General features: G+C 35.4%; 1 protein-coding gene across 1 annotated transcript in view; it reads right to left on the bottom strand.

Annotated features, from left to right (window-relative positions):
- The window catches only part of CEP192 (centrosomal protein 192), a 61,803-nt gene that overhangs the window by 6,705 nt on the left and 42,853 nt on the right, over window positions 1-12,245 (bottom strand). The window contains exons 36-42 of the mRNA XM_070940640.1: window positions 10,170-10,311; window positions 8,952-9,121; window positions 8,542-8,665; window positions 7,695-7,800; window positions 2,384-2,582; window positions 1,558-1,637; window positions 208-303 (exon numbers count right to left, since the gene is read on the bottom strand). Of these exons, the coding sequence (XP_070796741.1) occupies window positions 208-303; window positions 1,558-1,637; window positions 2,384-2,582; window positions 7,695-7,800; window positions 8,542-8,665; window positions 8,952-9,121; window positions 10,170-10,311 (917 nt within the window). The remainder of the gene's footprint in view (window positions 1-207; window positions 304-1,557; window positions 1,638-2,383; window positions 2,583-7,694; window positions 7,801-8,541; window positions 8,666-8,951; window positions 9,122-10,169; window positions 10,312-12,245) is intronic.

Raw genomic sequence — 12,245 nt, 5'->3', positions numbered from 1 at the left:
TGACAAGTTCGTATATTTAGGACCAACTAATAAAATCTTACTGATATGCTTGATTTATTTTCAAAATAGAAATTTCCACAACAACCTGTCTTGAGGAACAATTTTATCATTTATAACTTAGGAGTTTGGGACATCTTCTCTTCCTTTAAAGTAAAATCAGCTAAAAATGCAACTAATTACTATGAACATGATCAAATAGTGACTTACTTTTTCTTTTCCACAAATTTCAAGAGTACCTGAAAGATAGGAACATTGGAAAGCAGCATATGTAGCTCTGTAAACATCTCCATTTTCATCAACATCCTAAAATTAAACAATTATTAATCAAAACTATTAGTTATATGAAGCAGTGCTTAAACAATCTTTAATTACATTACTTTTGATTGACCAGAGATGATGAGTTTCAGTAATATATTTATTTCATGGTGTAACCATTATGTGAACATTGTTTTTTTTGTTTATCAATACTGCTATTATGAAACACTTAAAATTATTTCAAGTTTTCACTAAAAATACATCTATCATTCCTTGACTCAACAAATGAATTTCATATAACAATGTAAGTGAACAAACTAAGGCTGATGGTTTTAAACCTGATATATACTGCCTTTAATTAGCACATTTTCAAAAGCATTAAATCTACATTTGTCTTTTTGTAATTTTCAACAAGGTGAAACAGTCATAGGGCAACATTTTTTTAATCAAAGTACCTCAAATAAGCTATTTTAAAGAATGCATTCAAAATCCAGGACCCACTACTCCCATAGGAATGAAATCTCAATGATTGTGTTGGCAAAATAGTAGCTATGCAGCTGCGCCCCACCACCGCAGTTTGGTGATGGGATTTCCGACACTCCCTCCCAGTTTCCCACAAGCAAAACCAAGGGAGAAACTGCCTGGAAGTCACAATTTCCTTCTTCTCCCAGTGTTTTTTTTGCCCACCCATGGCCAATCTGCTTATCAGTTAAGAAAATATCTCTGACATGGTGACATGGTGGGTCATGGGTTGTCTAGTAAATTCTGAAATGTTTTCTTAAAATAAAAAGCAGGTTTTTATTAAACAGAGCTTTACCAAACATTCTACCCACACCTGCTCTTCTGGTGATATAACAGATTTTCTACATATGGTATTTAACAAACTTTTCTTGTATGTAAGAAAATACTTTCTTATTAAAACAATCAAGATTATTGAATGAAATGTGAAATTGTTTTCTGCAATAATATAAGATTTAATACAAATGATTTCACTTTCTGATTTGATCCAAACTTTTACATCAGCAGTATGTAAGTTAGCAATAGCTGTAATTACAGTTGTTCATATATCCTGGTTAACTAGTTTTTTAATTGAAGAATGAAAAGCATGTTAACCTACACTGTGCTTTGAATAAACCATATTTAATAAATAGTTGCAGAGAATGACTGCAAAGACTGGTAAAAGCACAAAACAAATTGCTTAAATGAACAGATTATTTCTTTACTAGAATTTATGTAGAAATTTTTCTTTTAAAAAATTTTCTTGTCCCAATCTTTGAAAACAAAGATTTTTTTAAAACTAACCTTGACATAGGGTGGTGCAAAAGAAGTCAAAAACCACTTCAATTTTTCATCTCCATTATTTTCAATCTCTAGGTATTTTTCTGTAAAATAAAATGGCCAAACAATAAAATGCTAATGGTAAATTTCACAGCAGTCCACAGAAACAAGCAGTTTGTTGAAAATCTAAGCTGCTTATTTGGTCAGAAGTGATAATAAGTTGTAACTACAGTATTGCTGCTTTCCTACAGAAGACCAATGTGATACAAATATTCTCTTCTTACTCCAGCATTTTCTGAAGGCTGAATCTGAAGAGTCACACAGCAGTTCATGCAATAGTCCTCAGTTTATGATCACAATGGGATTGGAATTTCCATTGTTAAATCGGTACAGTCATCAAGTGAGATATCACGTGACCACAATGACCTGTAATGGCAATCCCAGCACTCAGCATTGCGGTTGTTAACCAAGAATTGCAGGTTTGACTATCCATCCCATCCCAAGCCAAGCCATTCCAGGTTTGGTTCCTTCCCAGCCCTGAACCTCAGTAAACTAAGGGACTGTCTTCAACTATCTCCCCCCATTCCCCCCCAATCTCTGCCTTTTGAGCCATCCTGTACCCTCCCTTGAGGGATGGCAGGAAATCTCAGGCTTACATGATTTTGGGCCTGCTTTCTACATCCCTATAAAAAAAGAGACAGCAAAGACAGTGAAAAGATTCTGCAATGCTAGAATTGAGCTTATTCTTTGTTTTTATTCTCTCTCTCTTTCTCTGTGTGTCTCTCTCTCCCTCTCTTAGCACTAAAAACATGTGCCCCAAGGATACCAATATACCTAAGTTAGAATTTACCTGAATGTTCACCAGATTTTGTCTCAGGAAAAAATATGGTCCGATTTTTTACTTCAAGTTTGGTCAGCTGTTTTTTCTGGCATGGTTGTATGTGAGTAAGAGCTAGTTCAGACTGTTGTTGACCACCCATTTTAGCAGTTAGTGAGCTCTTTTCAGATGACTTCTCAGTGATATTTTCCCGAATTTGAACCTTAACAAGCTATACATAATAGAAAGACATAAAATTCATATCTTTTTCTATTGTCTTGAGTTAACATATGGATATCCATTTAGAAGTGCCATTTAAGACACATACCCTAACATACTAAGGAATTAATTTCTACAATGCAACTGCAATTTGAAAATAATAAATGTAACCACTAAAACAAACAATCCTATCAACAGCTTAATAGAAAACATGAATTTAAATCTTTTAAAAGTGTTTTGTTGTACAACAGTAGAATTTACAACATCATTTGTCGATTTAAGGCTTAGAGCCTTCTTGCAAGTTCTCAGGAAGACATAGTAAAATATCTTGATTCAGATGCTATTGAAAATGTTTATTTTTAAAAAATATTGTGTGGTTTTATTCTATTTTTTAAATTAAGAATTATTAAAGTATGAGATTACCGAATATTTCCACTATTAATGAATTTATAGATATGATTAAAAACTATATATTTTACTAAATATATATTTTATTTATATTATTATTGCTTTGTGGAAAGTAACAGGCATTAATATTTGTTCATGAAAGGAAGGATACTTTCTTAAATAGATCACTTGGAAAGAGAAGATTTCAAGAAATCTTCATTTCCATTTCTATTTTTCATTTTCCATTTTTCCTGATAAGGATTTCTTACTGGGGAGATGGACAGTTTGACATTATGGTAATTTAAGCTTTGCTAGAAAACTAGACACTGTAAAAAGAGAGTAGTCTCAATCTATGATGGCAAGTCAAAAGAAGTCTGATAGCATATTTTCCAACTAACAAGTTTTATTAAAAGATGTAAAGTTTTGTGTGCTCTTGCTCACTTTATCAATTGCTAGTGTCTAGGTGCAGTTTAAGAATGCTGACGTCAAAATAATAATTTTGATTAGGTTTTTTTTTAATTTACTTGTAGAACCAAGATATATCTGATAGTTTTTATTTTCTGTGATTACATATTTGGACCGATTAATATTTTTTATTTTAAAAGATACTTTTTACCAGATAATTATAAAGGGTAGTTTTAATCAATGTTCTTTTTTAATGGATCATGATACTATTTCAAGTATGTTTATATTATATACATGGAACACATTTTAAACCTATATAACATTTGAATCCATTACTTTTAGTTTATATTTTTCTTCAATCTCTTACAAGAGTTGCTCCTGATCTCAATCCTTCATTGATTAATTAGATCCCAGTAATATAAATTCTATTGTTATATCTAATCAAGCTCCTATAACATTGTTTTTGGGAAAGTCTGTTTTATTAGTTCAAGATGGTTTTAAAATGTGCAATTATTAAAAGATGTATACTTAATAATTTAAAATATGCTTTTAACAAGCAACTAATTTAATTACTGTCGGATATTTTTAAGAATTATATATGAGTTGGTTTATCACATGTGCTTTATACAGGAAGAAAAAAAATTAATCTCAACCAAATAAACTAGAAGAATAACTCATACTTTGGAATTACTAATTTCATCTCTATGTGTTGTATGTTGAATGTTCCTTAAATGCTATAAATCAGAATTATTGGGCATAAGGATAAAAAAGAAATAAATAATTAGCTTCTACATAGAAGAGCAAGAGAAACTGTTTTTTTCCCTACAGTTATAGGCTCTTAATTGTACAAATAGAACTTAATCAACAATCTTTCCAACAATTATACTTGATCTAATAGACTTGATTCATTGATTTCAAATGAGTAAGTGAATTTTTTAAAAAGAACAATGAATTTAAAAAATTTTCAAGATCAGAATGATTTGGCTACACTGCTATTATTACAAGAATTGTTATTTAAACCATGCGATGAAGGAATTCCTGTGATCCAGATGAATTTTTTTGTCAGATGACATAATGCATGTAAGTTTCTTGCTCCTGTTCTAATTGAGATATAGCTAAAATTTCCATAAACAGATTTTTCTCTCTTATTTTTATGGGAGTTATAAAACAATAATACTAAGGCAGATAAAAACACAAAGACTACAAGATATGATTTAATATTTTTGTAAAATATAGAGTTAGCTCTTGCTTAGCAACCAAAATTGGGACTGGCAACTCCATTGCTAATGCCATAGTGACTAAATGTAAAATCCCATCACCACGGTGGCTCGTCCTCCTTCTTAGAAGACTCACCTTCTCTTTCCTCTTAGCCAGATCCGCCGCCTGAAACGCGATGCAATTTTTTTGCCTCTGCATACTCCATGTTTGGATTCAGGAAGGGGATCGCGGGTCTGACGCCCGAAAACGCTTTCCTTTGGAATCAGGAAGGAAAGCTGTCTTTGGAATCTATCCTGATTCCAAAACGGTTCCCGGTTCCCTGCCGCACATTGCAGGGGAACTGGCCGCTGCCTGAAACGCATTGGGGGAATCCGGCCAACAGGTAGTGGTGGCTGGAAAGGAGGGACGTTTCACTTTAGGGGCTCCCGCTCGGCTTGGCTCCTGGGCACAGAGAGGGCTTAGGCCAGCGGTTCTCAACCTGGGGGTCGCGACCCCTTTGAGGGTTGAACAGCCATTTCACAGGGGTCGTCAAAACCCTCTCTTGCCCCCCCCACGCCTTCACTCACCCTCTGTTGGATCGCCGGTCGCCGTTTGCTTACCCCGCCCACTCCCAATCTATTGCTGCCTCCTGAGTCCCAGCTGATGGCTAGAGGGAAACAAACCGTTTAAATTCTTGTTGCGGGGCTTCAAAGGGCCGCCCTACAGCTGATCAGGGTTAAAAGAAAACAAATGAGAAGACCGGTCCCTGCAAAAGTAGAAAAAAACAGCCCCTTTCAGCTTCAGCATAGGTTAATTACCATAAGTTGATTTGATCAGCCTCCGGATTCTCAGCTGATTTGCTCTCAGCTGTTTTGCGGAGGGCTCTGTTGCTAGCTGCAAAGAGAGGAGCAGATTTTCCCCCCCCCTAGCTATGCTGAAAAACAAAACTGAAAGTAAAGCAGGGTCTTTGCTGCAATGTGACAAAATGAGGCAGAGAGAGATTTTTCTTTTTCTTTTTCCTCACCAAAAAAGGTAGGTGCAAAACTGCAAACAATGGGAAATTTAGGGCAAAAGAGGAGGTTCAAGATTTTAAAACACAAAACAAAAAAGATCTATTTAACTAGGGAATTGTACTAATTGAGATACTATTAATTGTATATTGTGTTGAAAGCAGAAATGGTTAAGTTGTGGTTTGGAGGAATATATGGGGAAAATTATTTGGTTTATTATTATTGGTAAATATAATTAATTGATTTGTAAGAAATTGGATTGCATAGAAATAATTGGAATATTCATGTTCATATTGATTAATATACAAAAAAGGTAGTTATATAACTAATTGATTTATATTAAAATGTTGAATTTATATTAAACAACTGTAATATTACATAATTAACCAATGTGAGGATGGATATAAAAATAGATGACAATGGGAAGGGTATAATATAGAATAGAAGGGAAAAATTGAATTTGATTAAGATTAGAGATGAAGATGAAGGGTAATATTGGTTTTTTACAAAAATAGATGAGGAATAAATATGGCAAAAAGGAAATATAGAAATTGTAAATTTAATTGAAATGACTAAACACTGTTTAAATTTGTGAACCGGCCAAATACTCTGTTCAAAGAAAATACATTGTATGTTTGTATGTGTGTTTCTAATTATTGTTATTTATTCATATTTGTTCTCTTTTATTCTTTAAAGTTTAACAATTCATTCTTTATCTTAATATCTTTATATTTGTTTGGGGTTGGCTTTCTTCCCTTTCATCTTTTTTATTGTACAACAATCTTTCTTCTCAAACCTACCACCTCTCTCTTTCTTTTCCTTCTTACTTTCTCTTCCTCCCCCTCTTCTTCTCCTTCCTACTTCTCTTCCTTTCTCCTTCTCCTCCTCTCTTCCTCCCTCTCTTACCCTCACTCCTACTCTAATTTCCCTTCCCTTCCTTCATCCCTCTCTATTGCTGTATCCTTTTATGCATATGGACTACTCAGAGGGCTGAAAAAATTATTTCTGACTGGTCCTCGCACTTTTGACCAGTCCTCGAACTTACGACTGTCCTCACATTTTACCTTTTTGCCCTATCTTGTCACCATGGTGAAGAGAAGCAGTTGTGAAATGAGTGACACGGTTGTTAAGAATGCTACAATGGGCATAAATGATGACCAGCATAAGTGCGAAGACCGGTCAAAAGTGCGAGGACCTGTCAGAAATCACTTTTTTCAGCCCTCTGAGTAGTCCATGTGCATAAAAGGATACCATGGTGAAGAGAAGCAGTTGTGAAATGAGTGACATGGTTGTTAAGAATGCTGCACGGGCATAAATGTGAAGATGGTCATAAGTGTGAGGACCAGTCAAAAGTCTGAGGACCAGTCAGAAATTACTTTTTTCAGCCCTCTGAGTAGTCCCTATACACATAGCCATGGCCACCCGGTCACATGACCAGCTAGCCACGCCCACCCAGTCACATGACCTCCAAGCCACGCCCACAAAATAAGCCACACCCACAGAACCGATAGTAAAAAAAATTAGAACCCACCCCTGGTTGGGGGTCACCACAACATGAAGAATGGGTCGCGACATTAGGAAGGTTGAGAACCACTGGCTTAGGCGGTGGCGGCTCCTCACATTGCTATAGGTAGGAAGACAGGGGTGTCTTGGGATCAGAGCCTTTGGTGCCAAGTCCCTCTTCTGTCCCCTTGAAAATCATCCCCCAACCCACTCATTCCAGTTAAATGAGTGTAGAGTGATAGGGTTTGTTTTAAATGGGTAAAAAGATCTGTGCTGCTCGTTATCAAAATCGAGTGAAAATGTGGATGCGGCTGATCTTGATGCTGGTAGGCAGAGGCAGAATTCTTGTTTTCCTCCCCAAAAATTAAGGTGTGTCTTATACTCCGGTTTATCTTATACTCCGAAAAATACAGTAAGTACTTATTTTTTCCACTAACAAGTATAAAGCTCTAGGCCTTCTAAACAGAGTTCAAAGATTCATATTTGTTATTCCATTGCAATTTTCTCTGCAGTCCCTCCCCATATTTTTCAGAAAATACGGATGCTTACAATATTAAAACTGGTGTGATATCATGAGTAATGCTTTATTTTAGAACTTTGGCACATTTTTTTGAAACACTTACTTTTTGTCCACCATCACAAAGTATGTATATAAGGCCACTCCATGGAAATATTGATTTATTATCTGCAAGTGATGGATTCGGACTCACATGAATTGAAATATTGCTCCTAGAAAATGAATTCAATAGTTCTGAACTTAAGTGAAATGAGAAAACTTGACGTAATAAATTTATAATACTTTGATTTGTATAGAAGAATCATAAACTTCACAGTGGTTAAGGAATTATAATGAAAAAGTTCATATACTGATGGATCATTTAGCAAAACATTCATAAAGCACTAGAACACCACTTATTTAATTATATCGTATATAAAAAGTGTTCAAAATATCCATGTTCACATAACCTGCAATGTGGAAAAATATTTCACTATATACCATATATACACAAAAGATATGTGAACAGCAGAAAGGCTATTAACTTTTTAGTGTTAATTTGTAATGGATTCTACTGCTTTCAGATTATCATATTCTATAAAACACCAAAAAAAACATACTTTCTAAAGCAGTTGTGTTTTCTTGAGTGTTAGGAAATACACCTCAAAGTTGGAGGAATAGGACAAAAATAAAATTTGCAATTAGAATGCAATTAATTTATTGAAGTTGAACAATCAATTTACTCTATACAGACTCAGTTTGTAACTCATCAAGAATTACAATCAAATGACAACATTAGGAGCCACACATGGCCATAGAAAAACTCATATAACAAAATGAAATTCATTAGACTCACAGTATAATTCCATTCGTATATTCTGAATTCAATGACACTTTCAGGTAAATGAATACAGAATCAACAGGCATTATCTATCTGTTCTCATTAAATATTCAGAAACAACAGAAGTACATACCCTGGTTCAATAGTTCCATGTTGAGGAGTTACTGTAAGACAATGAGCAGGCCATGATAGTTCAAATTTCAATGATCGGTTTGAGTTATTCGTTATTTGTGTATATTTAGTAACTGTTGCACCACCTTTTGAAATAAGAATTGCATGAGTTTTCAGATATCTTCCACAAATATTTGAATTATAAACATTATATATATTTACTGTTACTTAAACAAACTTGTAAATTTTGACAAAAAATGATATTCATTTTTTCTGAATTGGTAACTGATTTTTCAAGATGGAGATTTATCACATTCCAAGGTCCCATTATATTGTATGATTAATAATTTTCAAATAAATATAAGACTAAATCAACAGGGAAAAGATTGCAACAATATTTTTATTATGTACTAAACTTGAAAAGTTACTCACTTTGAAAAGGAGCTGTGAGAATCAAGAAGTCTGGTTGAAGAGTCCAGGTTTCATGAGAAACAAGGGTATTTTCATTTAGGCCATCATTTTTTGAAGATAGGGCACAGCCATGAGGTCCTTTAACGGGTAGTACATCCAGAGTCATAGCAGACTTCTCAGGAAAACCAGGTCTTTAAATAGTTAAAAACTAGTTAATTACTAGCTATTAGGAGAATAAAGAGGGACAAATGTAACTGAAAGACAATCACCAAGTTTTATGACTGTTACAGTGGTGGGTTTGGTCTGGTTCTTGCAAACCGGTAGTAATGGCAGTGGGAGGCTCCGCCCACCTGCCCAGAAGTCATCACAGATGATCTGCGCATGCGCAGAAGCGCAAGCACGCGCTCCTGTTGCGAACCAGTAGCGGAGGTAAGTAGAACCCACCCCTGGACTGGTACAACAGATGATGATCATGGGCAGGCTCCATTAGGGTCATAAGCCGAAGACTATCTGCAAAATATTTAGGGCTAAATGTAATAGAGCCCAATATCAACGAACTTGTAATGGAGGCTAAAGCATAAAGTGCCTTGCCTTTTTTATGTGTATTTATTGTGTCTGTTTGTATTTAGATTTTTCTCATTCTTAAACTATTGTGTATAGTGAGCCACCCAGAGTTATTTGCTAAAGATAGACAGCCACATAAATGTCAAAGAAAAAAAGACAGGTCCTCCCCTTCCTTGAAACCCCATATGCTTCCTTTTCCCCTCCCTTCAAATTTCTCAACTTCACACATTTTCCAAAGGAGAAACTAAGAAACATTGACTTTTCCAGCTCCTAGGTGAAGTTTTTCAAAACAGTTCTAGAATCATAAACTGTTCTTTCCCTGGAATTCCTGAGAAAGAAAGGGACTATAGAACCATACCCATGATAGTGTCATGTGAGAGTAATTTTACTCTTATTCTTGGGCTACATTTTCTAAACTTTATAATTTTGTTCTAAACAAAATAAAACAAAGAGAAAAGATATCAGAACTACATGAGTTAAAAATACATTTCATTCAGATACACAGTGTTAAAATTTACTGGTGCACGTTAATTGTCCGCTAAGATCTATTTTTTTTTTATTTTATTTGTAATTCCCTTATTTAATAAGGAACTGTTTATTAACAATTTAAAGATTTAAATTTTATTTCATTAGCAATTTAAAGCATTCTTTTTAAAAAAGTAAATAAGCCATTACCTCTCCAATGCCACTTGATGTACTGAAGATGGCCTAGTATCAGATACGGTGCTGGCAGAATCATTAACAACAGAGAGTGTAATCTTTCGCATGTTTGTCAAAAAATACTGGAGATCATTTAGGTGTTGTGGAAGGTCATATACTAGAACATAATTAATTAGGTAAATTGAATTAATGAAAGAAAAGCTCCACCATTCCTATATTATAGTTTTGCATCCCATTAATAAATCTTTATAGTGTCACCTTATGTGGAATGTGTTCTCAAATAATTTCACAGACAAGTTCAATGGTAATGAAAACAATAACAAATGGACTCTACATACAGGGTTGCAGGAATCTTCTATTTGCTCTGGACTTTTTTGAGACGGATTGGATCATCTGAACAGATTTTTCTTAAAATTTTGTCCAAGTAATGTCAATGGAAAAACCAGCTAGTGCCATTAAATATCTATAACAATTCTTAAAATAATTGGCTGTATTGTATATGGTAAGTGAAGTAGACATACAGCAATGTGGAATGATGTCTTAAAGAATTGGAGCAGCCAGAAGACCCAGGTTTGACTTCAGTCACAGAATCTCAATGAGTGATTATAAAGGAGTTAAGAGCTAACCTCAAAGAAGGAAGAAAGGAACTACTGAAGGATTGTGTTGTGACTCTGACCCCCGAGCCTGTCTTATCGGAGGGAGAAGACTCCGAAAGTGAAGGAGAGGAGTTGGCAAGGCCTCCCTCTCCAGGACCCTCCTCTCTGGCAATGTCTCAGGTGTCTTCCGAAGGAGAAGAGATAGGCCAGGAGCCAGGCACTTCCGAGCAGCCACAGTTAGACAGCGACGGAGATAAGTCTTGGCTGGATCCCCGACAGCGTCGGAAAGACAAGCGCGCGCAGCAGAGAAGGAGGCATGCCAGAGGTTAAGCTGAGTCACTGGACCACACCCTACAGGGGATAAAAGGGGGTGTGGTGGCCATTCAGGCTTTGTGACGGACAAAACTGAAAGCTAGCAAGTCATTCTGCATTTCTGGAACTTTGTTATATGCTCTGCTTGGATTGATTTTTGGACTGGACTTGACTATTCTTTGGCTTTTGTGGACTTACTTTGATGTTTTTGGTCGGAGGAGATAAACCTTCCTTTGTAAGTAAAAACTTTTGGCAAGCAGCCACTGGGTTGCTGCCAATTCTGCTATCAAAGGAAATTCTTGCCTGCTGGTTTATTTTAACTCTTGGTCGATTGCTGGTGTGCGTGTGTGAGACGGGGACAGAACAGATTTGTAGAACAGATTACACAGTCCTAAAATGAAGCAAGTATGAGAGACAAAACTCAAAATAATTCAATTTTAGTACAAGATGAATCAAGAAGAAAAAGAATCAGGCTTTTAGATTCTGTTCCTTTATTATTATGACAATAAAGCAGCATTCCTGGTATCCCTTTCATATCTGTTTCTTGACCTGGCCTGCTTTGAAGGGATGAAAGTGGCTTTGGTCCAGCCAGCCTCTCTCAGCCCAACCTACCACACTGAAGAGTTATTGGAGTTGGGGGGGAGAGATGTTTAATCCTGAGCTTAATTTTTTATTTGCATAGCAAATAAAAATACTAATACAAACCAAGACAAAAAATATTAATAAGCTACCTAGGAACTATAAGTTAAGAAAAAACGTTTGGCTGAGGTCAAAAATTAATTTCAGAAATAGAAGGGAAAAAAAGTAAATTAGTGAAAATGTCTGATTGACAATTCGTTAGCAAAAGTGACTGGCATTCAATCAAATGCCAAGTATATGCAGTGTGTGTCAAAAGCCCAACGAATGTACAGTATATGTGGTACCTTGCTCAATAGTAGTAACTGTGAGAGGGATCTTGGAGTCCTAGTGGACAACCATTTAAATATGAACCAACAGTATGCAGCAGTTGCCAAAAAAGCCAACACAGTTCTAGGCTGCATAAACAGAGGGATAGAATCAAGATCACGTGAAATGTTAATACCACTTTATAATGCCTTGGTAAGGATACACCTGGAATACTGCATTCAGTTTTGGTCGCCACAAAGCAAAAAAGATGTGGAAAAGAGTGCAAAGAAGAGCAACA

The sequence above is a fragment of the Pituophis catenifer genome, unplaced genomic scaffold (genome assembly GCF_029215685.1).
Source record: "Pituophis catenifer annectens isolate HBS135680 unplaced genomic scaffold, rPitCat1.0.hap2 SCAF_3, whole genome shotgun sequence".
In the NCBI taxonomy this organism is placed as follows: Eukaryota; Metazoa; Chordata; class Lepidosauria; order Squamata; family Colubridae; genus Pituophis; species Pituophis catenifer.
This window is presented reverse-complemented; position numbering and strand designations above follow the sequence as displayed.